Source organism: Neoarius graeffei, chromosome 26, assembly GCF_027579695.1.
Source record: "Neoarius graeffei isolate fNeoGra1 chromosome 26, fNeoGra1.pri, whole genome shotgun sequence".
Taxonomy (NCBI): domain Eukaryota; kingdom Metazoa; phylum Chordata; class Actinopteri; order Siluriformes; family Ariidae; genus Neoarius; species Neoarius graeffei.
The window spans coordinates 18,943,532-18,959,759 of NC_083594.1; the positions used below are offsets into that span (position 1 = coordinate 18,943,532).

At 39.5% G+C, this 16,228-nt stretch overlaps 1 protein-coding gene across 1 annotated transcript in view; it reads left to right on the top strand.

Annotated features, from left to right (window-relative positions):
• Positions 1–16,228, top strand: part of tma7 (translation machinery associated 7 homolog) — a 28,459-nt gene that overhangs the window by 6,710 nt on the left and 5,521 nt on the right. The window contains exon 3 of the mRNA XM_060910746.1: positions 2,576–2,663. Within this exon, the coding sequence (XP_060766729.1) occupies positions 2,576–2,663 (88 nt within the window). The remainder of the gene's footprint in view (positions 1–2,575; positions 2,664–16,228) is intronic.

Below are 16,228 nucleotides of genomic sequence, written 5' to 3' on the forward strand. Positions count from 1 at the left end.
AACGCTGTTCCAACTTGTATGCCACAGCATTGTGAAGAATTTCTTCTGCAGAGACAAAGAAAAACTTGATTCCCATGATATTCTGGTCAGCCCATTTATACATTGCTTCAGCTGTGAGAATTTGGTTATGGTCAGCTGCTTGCAAACTAGCCCTTGCAACAAGTCGTTTCACTGTGCCCCCAATACCGTCACACGGACTTTTTCCGTGGCTGGTGGCAAAAAAATGCCACTCAGCCTCCAAGTTGAAGTCATTCTGATGGTGCAAGATGACAGTTTATGAGTGTCTTAGCACATCACATGAAACTGTACTGCCTGTGAATGAATTACCCATTATCACGGATGCCCATATTTGACTTTAAATTATGTACAAATCTTGTGATGTTTTTCAACATCATGATCATGGATCATTGAATGTGTTAATATGTAAATAAAACCTCATTGCTAAATGTTTTGTGCTTACACAACCTTGAAGTATATAAAAAATACTACTCCAGAATTTTGTTGTTATTTTTCTATATTTTCCAAGGATATTCAACAAAAATTGCAATTATACCTAAAATTTTCTAATTGCAAAAAATAATATACAATACAGAAAAAGTTGTTCAGGAAATGTGTATGCCTAGATTAGGTTCTTATAAGCCTTAATTTGTGTGCAAAACACCCCTTTATTATTCCCTTGTTTATTAAAAGCTGCCCAGCGTTTTTGTCATTTTTGGCCAAATAGCTGTTTTTAGGTCCCAATAGAAAGAAAAATATGAATTTCTTGGGCATACAACTACTAAAATATGAAAATTTGTGTGTCAGTGTATGTAAATCTGAAATAGCTGCTAGTAGGAATCTTCCAATTTAGAGTTACAGAGTTCTGAATGTGGAAAAAAGTGAAAAATGATGAAACTGTCCATGTACAAAAAAAATTATTAAAATATGAAGCAAGGGGCGTTTGTTAAAAAAAATCAGGGAGTAGTTACATCTTATATGAGAGCATCTTCACAAAAAATTTGAAGATCCTAAACCCCTAGCCACATTAACAAATAAGATGGCGAAAATGCCCTATTTTAGCCCCCTCGGAAAGGACGTAAGATGTTAAAATTTTTTTTGTAAATTCAGGAATTGAAATTTCATGGCAAAATATGTTTCTGTGAACAGATAACAACCCTACAAATACTATGTAGTGAGGAAAAAAATCTAACTAGCTTCATATTTCTACTATGCCCCCTAGAGTTTTAATGAATTTTATGTGATTTTGGCCAAAACGTCATTTTTGGCTTCCCATTATGCAAAACGTATGTCCTTCAGAGGCTTTCTGACAACAGATTTGAAAAGAGTGGGTATCATTCAGTAAGAATCTGCACACACAACTGTCTAGATAGCTGCAATAAAAAGTTATGGGTCTCTGAATTTGGGGAAAGAGCCATTTCGTCATGTGGTATTTTGACATCAAAATTTCAAAGGCCAGTAGTTCCAAAACTACAATGAATTGGGAGCTAATATTTTGCATGTGTGGTACAAACATATGATTCTTGATTATAGAATTTTTTGAGCAAAATCTGAGACGGTGATGTGGGGACCCTTAGGTGAGTTGGCACGGAATGACCCACCTACGGTCAATTTAGAGTCACCAGTTAACCTAACCTGCATGTCTTTGGACTGTGGGGGAAACCGGAGCACCCGGAGGAAACCCACGCGGACACGGGGAGAACATGCAAACTCCACACAGAAAGGCCCTCGCCGGCCCCGGGGCTCGAACCCAGGACCTTCTTGCTGTGAGGCGACAGCGCTAACCACTACACCACCGTGCCGCCCCCGGTTCTCAATGTTACTTTTAAATTAAGGTTACTTGGATGAAACCACTACAATCCATGCACAAGCTGGTGCGCGTGCCCGAGACTGGCACGACAAAGCCACCCCGGTCTCTGTAGTTCGGGTCCTTTGACCTAGGAACCTGGAAGTCCTGCAGTAAACAACCACAGTGAAGCAGCAGGAAAATGCAGCTCTCGCCTACACAATCACAGATACGTAAAATAAAAGATCTGAACTTAACTCGTGTGTGTGCTGTTATATGATGACTGTAACTGTGTATGGTCAGAAAAGACGATAGATAAGCGTAACCGTTGCACAATAACACTACAAACAACCTGTGTGTGCACCCACAAAGTTATTTAGCTGCAGCTTGGAGCTTCCAGCATTACTATGTGTCAGTATAGTGTAATGTGGTGCGGTGTAGTGTAACGCAGGGATAGACCTCAATCTGCAGAGCTCTGGGTCACAATCTGTACGCAGCCGGCCGGATGGTTTGCTATTGCAATTGCGTGGCCACTTCAGGTAGCCCCGTATGCATTCGTTTAACGGTCTTCTGCGCGTTAAATAGTTGAAGTTAGAATAAAGCGAATACTTTTATGATTTATTAGGTGTATACTGATGAAGTTACGTGGGTTTTTAAAAATTTTTTTAATTAAATAATTATTTTTTGGCCATGGTAAGGGTGACGGGCCAGAATTATAACGTGGCGGTGTGCCACTTTTAAAGGGCCCGTGGAGAACAATGGGTGATGTTTGTGTCCCACTTTGACACACAGGATGACATTGCCTACAAGCAGAAGCAGAAGGAGGAGCAGAAAGCCTTGGAAGCGATGAAAGCCAAAGCAGCAGGAAAAGGACCCTTAGGTACGAGAATGTTTTGTTTGTTTGATTTGTAATCTTATGTTCACACTAGCAAGCAAAAAAGCAGCTGGTTGCTGTTTGCGAGTGTCATTTGACTTCTTGGGTTAGCTACGCTCACTGTTTGCAAAGCGTTACTATCACTGGAGTGCCTCGCTAGTCGTTAAAATGCCCGATGCTTGCCTTGTTTTGGGTTGCTCGAATCGAATGAACAGTGAAACTGATAAAAGTTTCTTTCGGGTTCCCTGTGAAGTGATAAAGGGGTGAAAGAGCAAAGGATTTTACCAAAAGACGACGAGAAAGGTGGCTCTTGAACCTTTCACTGCGGTCAAAGGGAGCCAAGTCGAAGAACGTTTGCGTTTGGAGTGATCAGGAAAAGTTTGTAAATTCCTCTGATTTATTTAATTTGGATTCACAAATGACAATTTTCATCATTTTCTGTTGTTTTGGCGTTTCTGAGGATCTTTCTGAATTCTTTACCTGGAAGAGAAGAGCAGGGAGGATTGAGAATCGAGCGGCTGTCGTTTGTTTACACCCGATACTTGTTTACACCCGAAACTTGTAGCGTCCTAGCAGCCATCACAAAGGCGGGAACAAAAAGCTCAAAAATTTCTACTTGCCTGGATATAAACGATACAGGATTTATCTTGTAGTGTCCTGATCCCCAGATCTTTAACCCAGCCGCATATAAAAAGTTGTAGGCCTCCATGCTGTTCCAGGTTTTCATCTGTTTGTCCTGCAGAACGATGTCTGCAGCACCAGGTAGTTTGAGATGTCGGGGAACTCGACGGATGGACAATTTTCCATCTCGTAGGAAAAAGTCCTTCTTTGTTAATGTGTAAGGATCTATCCCATCGCAAAGAGCAACTTTCTGAAGATATCTTGACCGTGCATTGGCCTCCAAGTTGCGAAAATAGTCGGCGATAGTTTCACGAGTTCTTTGCATAACGGCAGCCGAATTGGTTTGCCTGACCACCATTTAATTCAGCGGAAATAAACTCGCAAGCAAAAGTCACATGACTGAATACAACGAATTGTGAGTTTTCTCAGTTCTATGCAAATTGGGTACGGAATAGTAAACTGACATAGTCATAAACGATTCCTCAGATCAATCCATCTGGGCCGACATTTCTACAGTTCCCCACTCAGATTTAGTTCCTAACTGCAATTAGTTCCAGTTTACTCTTTCACACAAAGATACAAAAAAAAAACCCTTAAAACCATGGTTTCATCTTATCCTGTTGTATACAATTTCCCATTAAGTGTGTACAGTACTGTGCAAAAGTCTTAGGCATTTAAAAAAAAAAAAACTGTTATAGGTTTTTAAGACTTCTGTATCATCCAGTCAGTACAAAAACATTTTAGAGTCCCAATCACTAGTTTTCCAGCACAGAATTTAAATGCAACAGAAAAATGTTTGTATATCAGTAAAGAAAGCAGGATATTATGTAAGGGTGTATTCAGACCAGGATAGTTCGATAGTTCACTTGCTTTGGTCCGAACCAAATTTTTTTTTTTCATTTTGGTGCGGTTCGCTTTCAAACTGTACATTTTAGTAAGCGGACCAAAATCTGTCAACTAGGGCTGTGCCGATAGACGATGCCATCGTCCATCGACGATGGTGGTCATCCATCACGATGGAGAGCCACCATCGTGATACCACGCCCCCTCCTGTCATAAACATGCATATACGGTATCATCTGGGCCTATTTAACCTAAAAAGTTAGTTTTTTGTTAGTTTAATTAGTTAGTTTTGTTTAATATATAAATATATAACATATTATAAATACATAATTATATAAATCATTATAAAGTAATATCCTATTACCGCTTGTTCACGTAGGCTATGGTGCAGGGACGTGCTAGTGAACATATGTGGTTACACAAATACAGTATGCTACTAATAATAAATTTTGACTTCATTTTTTAGCCTACACTGTACTTTTAATGTAAAATTTGTCATGTTGTTCAAACAAATAGCCACTATTAACGACTTCAGTCGGGAAATATTGCACCTTATCAAACGGCAGTGAAGCGCAGACTTCGGCAGAAGTCAAATAACTTTAATCTGGTAAATAGGCCTACTTTCAGACACAAAATGGTCCACTCTAAGCCATAATGCCAAACCAAATGGAAGAATGAAGGTGATTCTGACAAGTGTAAAGACAGTAAAAAAAAAAACAATATTAAATCATGATTTTAAAAGCTGGTGCAATAATTCAAACATTAATAAATTGGAAAAATTAGCGCGTTCAAGTGCGCACTAAAGGCCGAAACGCATCTTCAATTGATATGGTGTAAATAAACAATGAGTAATAGCTTAAGTGTAGTTTCTTCTCATAGTTTGAATACTAGTCTTTCATTGTTAGAGCAGATTAATATCTTGCCATGATCAGTGAGTGCTCGGGGAGGTTCATTTCCACCTGCGCTTTGCGCAGCTCATTTCTCCGAAGCCAGCTGTGCGCAAACGCAGTGTTGACTGCTCGGCAAACTCCAAACGCTCGGTCTGTACTGGCCCTCTGTTGCGCAAGCGAGTTGGTTATGGCCAGGTTCAAATTGTGCCCAAAACAACTTAACCACGGCCATTTCAATTGCCTGATGGCTGTGACAATATTCGCCCCGTTGTTATACAGGCGATCTTTTTCTCCTCTATTTTCCATTCGGCAAGTGTCTCGCGCAATGCGTCTTCTAAATTGTCCGCTGAATGTGTCTCTGGCATGAAACTCGTCTGCAGGCATTTGGACTGCATTGCCCACTCTCGGTCCACATAATGTACGGTAGCTGACATATATGGCATCATGTTGCAGCTGGACCACATATCCGTTATCAAGGCCAAATATTCCACATCACCTAGCGCTTTTTTTTTCTTTACGTGCCAAAGCCTCGGATGAGTATCTAATACTTTTAATAATAATAATAATAATAATAATAATAATATATTTAATAACGTGGTATTAAAATCCCCCCTCCCCCCCCGCCCACGATATGATCGTCCATCACGATGTTTGCACTGTAAACATCGTCGATGCCAATTAAGGGGACATTGCACAGCCCTACTGTCAACAAAGCCACGCGCCCTGAGGTCGTTCAGTTATTGGTCAGAGACGACACGCGCACAAAGCGTTAAGTTCAAAAGTAGTCATGGAGGCTTTCCGTGCTGTTATTCTTTTTAATGTCATCAAAGCTATATGTTTTTTCCAGTTTTTACTGTTTTCACAATTGTGCGATTACTATGCTGTTGTACAAGTAATTTATCAACGACGACGACAAAGGGCAAGGCGGCTACGGAGGATAGCGCTGATGAGCGCACATCATGTTGTGACAGTTCTGGCTCTTCACACAATAGATGAATTTCTTTTTTGCGTCGCTAGTACCGCAACTTTTTGAATGAATGTCCCTGATTTTAATGTAGGTCTGACGGAGTTTCTTCACTTTTAGCCGACATTGTTCTGGGAAGCGCATGAACCCCTTCTCCTTCATTTTCTCACTGAATACAGCAAACACGTCGGCATTTTTGTGTGTTCTCTCCAAAAGCTCAGATATGTGGACATCTGCCCAGATATCCACAAGGGTACGCGTTTCTTCCTCGGCCCACGTTTGCCCCCTACTCATTTTTTGTACTCGCCTACCACTGGTGACTGAACGACCCTTGATAACCGAAACAGTCTTTGCGCTTTGCGGTGGAGTGTCAAGACTCTGTTTCCCATAATGCTCGACAAACGACGGAAGCTCCCGAGGTACAAAAAAGCAAAACTGTCGGATTAGGTCCGGTCTGCTTTCACACCTCCAAAAGATCCGCACCAGAGTTCTTTTGGTCCGGACCAAGTCCGACCTTGCAGCTCGGTCTCGGTCCGCTTATTTGGTCCGGACCAGAGTTCGGTGGTTTGTATTCAGACCAACCCAAAAGGTCCGGACCAAGGGAAATTTGGGTCGTTTGGTCCGGACCAAACAACGTAGGTGTGAATACGCCCTAAGAGAGCACTTTTCAGACACACATTCGTATATGAGAGAGTTTTTCAAGTGGTGAATGTATATTTCGTGTCTGAGCGAAGCAAATGAGTGCTATATTTTTCAGCACGAGAAGATAAACGTCATATGTTTGGGCCATTCTGTAATGTTCTTTTTATTATATGGACACATCCACGAAAAATGCGCAAGTTAATCAAAAGAATTTTAATTTTGAACCGGTTCGCCATTTTGACAACGCGTATCTAGTCAGCAGGAAAACATTGGGAGTGACGTCATCGGCGTGAAATATGGGGAAATGGGTGTGGTGATCTTTTTATTGTATAGATGCATTCACAAAGTACCTAAATTTATCAAAGCAATTCATTGATTGTTCATCTCACGAGTGACATATATGTATACGTGTTATTTACCAGCTGGGAGGTCCATATCATGAAATACCGTGACCGAGGTCTTGAAAGTACTGACCGAGGTCACGGTATTTCACCATACGGACCGACCTTAAGCTGGTAAATAATATATATATTTTTTTCTTTACCAAATTCTAACAGAAAACGAGAGCGCCCGAAAGGGAAAGCCGAGACGCCATTTTGAATCCTTGTTCACGGCTGTAATGCAAATTGCTTCCTCCTCGGTATACAAGTGCACTTCCATGGCAGGAAAAAAACTACATTTTGTCGCCTATGTAGTCCCCTATTTATACAAATAGGAGTCATTCAGGATTCAGCCATGTTTTTGCTCGGTGTTAGCAAGTTAGAGGTTTTTAGCTTTCTCCTGAAATGTTTTCTTTTATTTTGTCTTCCTCAGGGTAGTTAAACTCGCTTTCGCTGTGAAGACTGTCGTTATCGCTATCCATGCTGTAAAATTAATTACATTCTCCTGAGAAATGCTGGCAAAAATTTATAAGATTTTTGATAATCTTATAAATAAATCTTATTTAAAAAAAAAGAGAAATGTTGACAAAAAATTCTACTATGTTTGTTGTTGTGAACGAGCGAGTCGCCAGAGGTCCGTAACTGGGGTACGTGTCATAGGATACGGACCCGCTCCCCAGCCAATCAGAGCGCAGGATTTGATGGAAATCGCACTGTGAAAAAAATAATGAGATTTACGTCACGGTTTTGGTTCTCCATGTCCCGGATGTAGCTCATAGGAAAAATGAGTGGTGTATTTTCCAGTAAAACACTTGTCTGTCCAAAAAAAAAAATTTTTTGTGTGTGTATATATACGAAGGTATGTCAAAAAGTCCTAAGACATAAAAAAAAATCTTCTTATGAAAATAACACAGCTATTTCTCGACGTATCCTCCATTTCAGTCTAAACACTTCTGCAAGCGAGGTTTCCATCGGACAATTCCTTCTCTGTATTCCTTTTTTTGAATTCTTTTGAAATTATAACATCTGTCTTAGAACTTTTTGACTTATCTTCGTATATGTATGAAGGTTGTTGGGTTTTGCTGCAAAGTTAAGAATCAAATTTGATGACGTCTCCAGAAGAACTGTTACTTCCTTATTAAACTGCTCTTTGTACTTGAGACTACAATTTTTATTTATTTATTTATTTATTTATTTTAAATGAAGCAAAAGATCGTCGCATCAGTTACTTTTTCATTTATTACCGTTTACTACTCTTTTATAATATATTTTTTTAAATGTCGCAACATTTTATTTTTGAAGGTATCTTTGCTCTACAGTATGTGTCTAAGACTTTTGCACAGTACTGTGTCTAAAATACATTTTGAAATAAAATAAACCATGGAAAGATGTAGCAGCAATTGTTGGTGCCTGTGGTCAGTGCATAATGTACACGGCTCGTATATTTAGCTTGGTTTGCTAATATGCAGGTGAGCATGGTGGAAAGATCATGGGCATGTTTTTACTTCTCAAATTCACCGATGTTTCATGATCTCCTTGTCGAAACCTACTTTGTTTCTTACGCTTTCATTTGACAGTCGCTGTTTTGTATCTAAACGTGCGTTTGAGAAGTCATGTGAGACGTTGATAATAGCAGGGCCGCGTTAACCCTTGCCGAGGCCCTGGGCAGACACCCCCCCGAGGCCCCACCCCCGCCTGTTGTCAACTGCGCTCAGCAAATTCACCCCCTCAGACGTGCCTGTCTAACTAGACACAGAAACTTAAATAATGACAGTGGCACAATTAAATACTATTGAACGATAAAACTTTATCCATCATCACCTATTTAATCGAGAAAAAGCAATGGTGAAATAAGCAATTGCATGGTGGAAAAATCCATCAGACATCACGGTTAACAAGTCTGGGTAACTAAAGTTTAGCCTCAAGAAGCCTTTGAATGAGTGAGTCAATGAACAACATGTCAAGAACATAACCTAGGCCTACAACAGTTTCTTTAGTATTCAGAACAAGAACATTCATTTGGTATATAACCGTTCGTTTTCATTTTGGAATCCAGGCGACTTTTAACTTGTGAAAACAGAGCAATAACGAAGAAAGAAAAATATCTTGCTTCTCAGAAATAAATCTCAAAATGTTAGGCTATGTGAAACATTTCATCCTTTCACACACGTAATGTCCCAAACAGCTTTGCGCATTCAGTTTGACAGCCATGGGTCAACTTACAAGGGCACTTTCCTATTTTTCTGGAAAACGAAGTCATTAAGGGTTGTTTTACAATCAGGGTAGGCAAGCTAAAAATCACATTTAACACTTCAATATCAAAAGGCTTGACTGAATAAACTTGGTTGTTTATTGTAGCCCTGTGATAGCTCTATTTACCATGCAAAAAAATTTTTTGATGATAACGTTATTTTTGGTGAATGTATGGCAATATATGTCATATTTAGCAAAATTACTCGTGTCATTTAGAAAAAGTGCTTTTTTGACCACAGGTAGCTCCAAAAGGTATGCACTTAAATCATTCTTTATACCATAAAACAAATATTTGGTTCCATATCATTGGAAACATAGTTAAGTTTTAATGTTGAATGCCAGTAAGTTTTCAGACTATTTTGATCAAATTAGTATGTAATTGTGTCAAAAAAAGTCCTCTCTGAGACAGTTAATTTTTCAATATAAAATAACATATCTAAAATGATTATTTTCATCCTAAAATGTGGTCAAGATATTGGGACATAAATATTAGAGACAACTAACACAAAGCTTACAGCCTTATATTTAAAAGCACTATGGAAGTAGTGGATTCTGAATTATCAAAAAAAAAAAATGTCCTCGCCGAGAATCACTTCATTTGTTTCTCCCAGCCCTGCTTAAAGGGGTACCAAATATAATGTATACAGTTGCTGATGTGACGAAGTAACTTATTTTTAAGTATTCTATCAAATTTATATACTAGAAAACAACGAAATATCTTGGTAATTGTAAATATAATACTTTATAAGCTAAACCGCACAAGAGTCGCCATTTTTAAAAGACTGTGACGTCAGCGCTACCCACTGCACTAGCGGAACTCTCCGAAATAGAGGAGATAAGCGTGTAATCATGGCATCGGGCGCATCAAGTGAAAGCGACAGCTCTGTCGAATCATACGAAGAGATCCCGCAAGACACACTGCAAGCAGGCTATGGCTTAGAAGGGTACCAGTTTGAACCTAGGAGAGGTACTCTCGACTCCGGTGATAAAAATAAGAGAAGAAAGCTCGGATGACGGCGAGGATGAGACTGATGCTGACCATGGGCATGGCAAGCGTGGGGCAGAGCGTCTGCGTGCAGGTGACACGGCGTGGTGCTCGTGCGGAAAATGTAACGTGGAGTTGCTCACGAGTCCAGCAGAATTTATTTGCTGCAATGAGATGGGCGCCACCCGTGGACTTGCGAAATCGTTGCAAGAGGCAGAAACAGGTATTTCACACGTGCTATACCCAACCTCAATGAGCCAACACAACTGGGCACATACATACGTCATGAGTGTTACGCAGAGAAAATGAACGTGCATTCTGATTGGATAAAATTAATATCATGTCGGGCTGTTCAAACTGCGGAAATAGTTTGCTCGAGCTACTTTCAAAACACTATAACTTTCCAACCTTAGAACAAAAAACTTTTCTAAGTCTTGAATAAGGTTCGTCAATGTGTGTTTTATTGTTATATTTACTCTATATATTGCCCTCTGTTCCCCTTTAAAGCTACACTTAATCTTTATCTTATAGCAGATTACACAAAACTACCATACACACATGTCAAAAAATTACCTGAAATCTGTTCTTTAACTTGTCCTTCACTTAAAAACTGGTACAAGAACCAATTTGAATCAATTTGAATTTTGGACCCCGTGACAAACTTTGTACCCTGATTGTAAAACAACCCTAAATTAAATCATTGAACTCAAGCTGGCGTAGCGTGTGAAGACATGGTGGACAGTGATCATATTGACAATGACAGGTGATTTATGCGACGGGACAAGGTGGGCTTCCTTACGGGTGGCGAAATACATCAAAAATGTTATCAATATGATCAAAACTTCTGAAAATATCGTTTCATATTTTCCGATCTCGCTACCTCTGAGGCCCCCTAGTGGCCGAGGCCCTGGGCAGCTGCCCATGAAGCCAATTAGGATAACGCGTCCTTGGATAATAGTGATCACTTTATCATAGTGTCCACCATTATCATATTATAATAGTGTCCACCATTATCAACACCCTGTGGAATTAAAAGTGACATTTACAACTGTTATGGATCGATCTTTGTGTAACATTTGTTGAAGTAGATGAAGTACTTAAAAAATAAAAGTGCTGTGATTTTATAATAATTTTTTTCTGATTCATAACGGAATGGAATGCTTAGAGTATTTTAAATCCGATTGTGATAACTAGAATTAGACCAGAATTACAGCGCCCTCCACAATTATTGGCACCCCTCGTTAAGATATTTTCTTAGGCTTCTAATTTCATTTTTTTAAAATAATGTAGGACAACAGTGCAAAAAAAAAAGAGAAAAATCCAACCTTTAATTCAAGTGCATTTATTCAGTGGGGAAAAAAATTCCACATTAAGAAATGATTCTTTTACATGAAATCACGTGTGCCACAATTATTGGCACCCCTGATGTTAATACTTTGTACAACTCCCTTTTGCCAACAAGACAGCACTTAATCTTCTCCTGTAACATTTCACAAGATGGGAGAACACAGAGAGAGGGATCTTCGACCATTCCTCTTTGCACAATCTCTCTAAATCTTTCGATTATGTTCATTATGTCATATATTAAATATGGTTAGTTTTTTCTTTTTTTGTCAGACATCTAGTTTTTAGGTTTGTTTACCTGACATGAGTCGTACGTCGAAACGTCTTCCTCAGAGTGTCACCGGATGTTGTTGGTGACGCATCTTTTATCAGCTGATGTTTCCGAAACAAACCAACAAACAAGAACACAGGGGAGTAGTGACATTACCATACATCAGGGGAATAACGGAACGCATTCAAAGAGCAATGAGGAAACACAACATTAACACACCTGTCAAACCACACACAACACTCCGTCAGATCCTGGTTCATCCCAAAGACAGAATACATCCGGACAACAGGTGCAACACCATATATGAGATTCCATGCCAATTATGCAATAAAACTTACATCGGGGAGACAGGAAGGAGTTTCAACACAAGGAAAAATGAACATAAGAAAGAGTGTGAAAAGGAGACAGCTACAAGACAAACCAGAACAATAAAAGAAAAGGCACAACAGGAAAATTATAAGTCAGCTATAACAGATCACTGCAAAAGGGAAAAAATCGTATTATGGACTGGGGGAATGCCAGAGTCATCCGCACAGAAGATAACAAACATCAGCGCTGGATCAGGGAGGCCATGGAGATCCGTAAGCGAAGTCCGAGGACCATCAACCGGGATGAGGGAGCATACATGCTCTCCCATACCTGGAGTGCCATCTTGCAGGGGACGAACAGACAGTAGAAGGCATGACCGACCTGTCAAACCAGACAGGAAGGCCACGCCTTCGGAAACATCAGCTGATAAAAGATGGGTCACCAACAACATCCGGTGACACTCTGAGGAAGACGACAGTCGTACGTCGAAACATGTCAGGTAAACAAACCTAAAAACTAGATGTCTGATAAAAAAAGAAAAAAACTAACCATATCTCTCTAAATCATCCAGAGTCCTTGGTCCTCTCCTATGCACTCTCCTCTTCAGCTCACCCCACAGGTTTTCAATTGGGTTGAGGTGTGGGGACTGAGATGGCCATGGGAGGAGCTTGATTTTGTGTCTGGTGAACCATTTTTGTGTAGATTTGGCCACATGTTTAGGGTCATTATCTTGCTGAAAGACCCAGTGACAACCCATCTTCAGCTTTCGGGCAGAGGCCACCAGATTTTGATTTAAAATGTCCTGGTATTTCAAAGAGTTCATGATGCCATGCAACCTAACAAGGTTCCCGGGGCCTTTGGAAGAGAAACCGGCCCACAGCATCACCGATCCTCCCCCATACTTCACAGTGGGCATGAGGTGCTTTTCCGCATACTCATCTTTTGTGATGTATTAGAGTGTTTGTTGCCAAAAAGCTCCATCTTAGTCTCATCTGACCAAAGCACACGGTCCCAGTTGAAGTCCCAGTACCGCTTGGCGAACTCCAGACGTTTACTATGCTTGTAAGTGAGAAAAGGCTTTTTCTGTGCATGCCTCCCAAACAGCTTGTTTGCATGTACATAGCGCCTGATGGTTGTTATGGAGACTTTGTGACCCCAAGATGCTACTCTTTGATGCAATTCTCTAACAGTAAGCTTTGGAGAACTTTTTACTTCTCTTACCATCCTCCTCACTGCGCGTGGTGGCAAGATAAACTTGCATCCTCGTCCAGGCTTGTTTGCCACTGTTCCAGTTGTTTTAAACTTCTCGATGATTCCTCTGACTGTAGATATGGGCAGGTGTAGGTGAGCGGCTATTTTCTTGTAGCCATTGCCTGACTCATGAAGGTCGACACACATCTGCCTTACTTGAATGGTGTGTTCTCTTGTTTTTCCTGTGTTGAAGAGTGGATAAGAGAAATAGGCCTCTGTGTCGCATCATATTTATACCCCAGGGAAACAGGATGTGATGAATTACTAATTAAAGGTTCCTGGATACTTTGATCAACTTTATAAACTACAGTAGAAATGACAGAAATGCTTCAATTACATTTATTTTCTAGGAATTGTTATGGGTGCCAATAATTGTGGAACAGGTGATTTTTTTTTTTTTTTTTTTTTTTTTATGAAAAATTATTTTTTAGTCAGGGATTTTATTATTTTTTAATTCACTTGAGTTAAGGATTACATTTTTCTACAATTTTCAGTGTGAGATTATGCTTCTGCAATAAAAATTGAATTTATTTCAAGGCTTTTAACGCATCTTAACCAGGGGTGCCAATAATTGTGGAGGGCGCTGTAAATTCCTAATATATAAAAAATTGCATGCTTGAAATATTCAGATTTTATCTATTCCATTCAGAAAATATTCTTTTGCAGTTTGTTGTAAAAATCTACCACTATATTAGGATATCAGTTGGGGGCGTCATGGCTCGGGTGGCTAGGGCGCCATGCCATAAATCCGGGGACCCGGGTTCGATTCCGACCCAAGGTCATTTCCCGATCCCTCCCCGTCTCTCTCTCCCGTTCATTTCCTGTCCTGTCTCTACTAGGCTTGGGCGGTATGGTGAAAATATCGTGTACCGCGGTACGACAAAATACCGGCGATATATTTTTAATACCGTCAAAAATAAATATTTGTATTTTTATCCAACTTACTCGAAACGACTGTAATGTCATTTTATTATAGTACAACCGTCTCTGGTACAGCGCACGCACGCCACTAGATGGCAGTTTGCGGGTCAACAGCAAAGATTCTAGAATCTTTGGTCAACAAGCAGCAGCGACAGTTGGCCCAGACATACATGTAAGGCCCAGTCAGCGCGTGAGGATGGCGACTGCAAATGATGGCGGTGCGGAATTAGTCAAAAAGGCCCATGTCTCAGCCGTTGTCTGGGAGCATTTTAGCTTTCTGCCGAATGATAAAGGTGAGCCGAGCGGAGCGTGCACAGGCAGAACTGTCAGTATATGCGCAAGAGGACACAATCCATGCTGAAGAAAACCCGTTTGAATGGTGGAAACTGAATGAAACACGTTTGCCAATGATGTCAAAAGTTGCCCACAAATACCTCTGCATATGCGCGACAAGCGCTGCATCTGAGTGCGTATTCAGTACAGCAGGAAATATGGTCACACACCACAGCGTTGCCAACTGAAGCCAGATAAAGTAAATATGCTGGTGTTCTTGGCAAAGAATGTTTGATAGAAATTAAGAATTGCTTGTGGCCTACCACTACCAGAAATGTAAATTTAAGTTAGCGAATTATTTTCATTTAGGCTATTGGGAGCATGGGGCCCCATGTATGGCTTCTGTTCATTGTTTCTGCCTTGGATTGGCTATTGCACTGAATTGCATTATGTTTCGAGTTCTCTCCAATCACTCAGCTAAGGATGCTAACCCGTTTGCTTTGCATAAAGAGGCTTTTAGTGCATTCCTAATTTTCTTCTAAATGGGCACAGCCTACTAGCAGCCCGAAATAGCTTTATTGCATTACTTGTATAGCCTATTTGCCTGTTTGAGTGGAAAAAAGCTACCTGTTATTGCTTGAATTAGGCAAATTATTTTCTTTTGATTTACAAAAAGATGTGATTTGAACTCACACGCAATGTTTTGTTTTCTGCTGGCTTTGTTGGCGTTTGCACTTCTTATTTTTATTAATGTGTGTTTTTATTTCCAACATTAATATAGGCCTACTTGATTGCTTGGCACAGAGTTCAAAAACATGTCATCCTGGCAGTTTAAATAAATGTCTTTAAACATTTCAACTGTTTGTTTTATAAATGTCAAATACAGAATATCTAAAACAGAATAGATAACAAAAAAATAGAATAACAAAGAAACATTACTACAGAATGTGAAGATACGAAATAAAGCCTACAATAGTGTGTGTGTGTGTGTGTGTGTGTGTGTGTGTGTGTATATATATATATATATATATATATATATATATATATATATATATATATATATATAAAAACCACAACACCACAAAAAACGTAAAATACCGGCATACCGGGGTATTTAGTCAGGAATATACCGGGGTATGAAAAAAATGGATACCGCCCAAGCCTAGTCTCTACACTGTCCTATCCAATAAAGGTGAAAAAAGCCCCCCCCCCCAAAATCTTAAAAAAAAAAAAAGAATATCAGTAGACATTTTATATTTTAGTTCGAGGAATGACGTGCGACCTTTGACCTGGATTTTCATGTGGTTACAGTGTCGATTGCCTGTTGACATTTATTGGTAAACTACAAATGAATACAAACAACAATGAATGATTAACAAAATATGATCTATGAAAATGGTTAGAAAGTGAAACAAAGATTTTCTGACGCAGGTTAAACATTCAGTTCTTTTGTTAACAAACATTAGAATTACTTCCTCGTTTCCGTCAGCACCGACATTGATATATTTATATAAAAGATATTTTGTACTAAATAAGTTTATGTAAAACAAATTTTAAATAAAAACTGTTTTGTTACCTTAATACCACATACCTATTTTATTTTAATTTTTAAATAAATGATTAT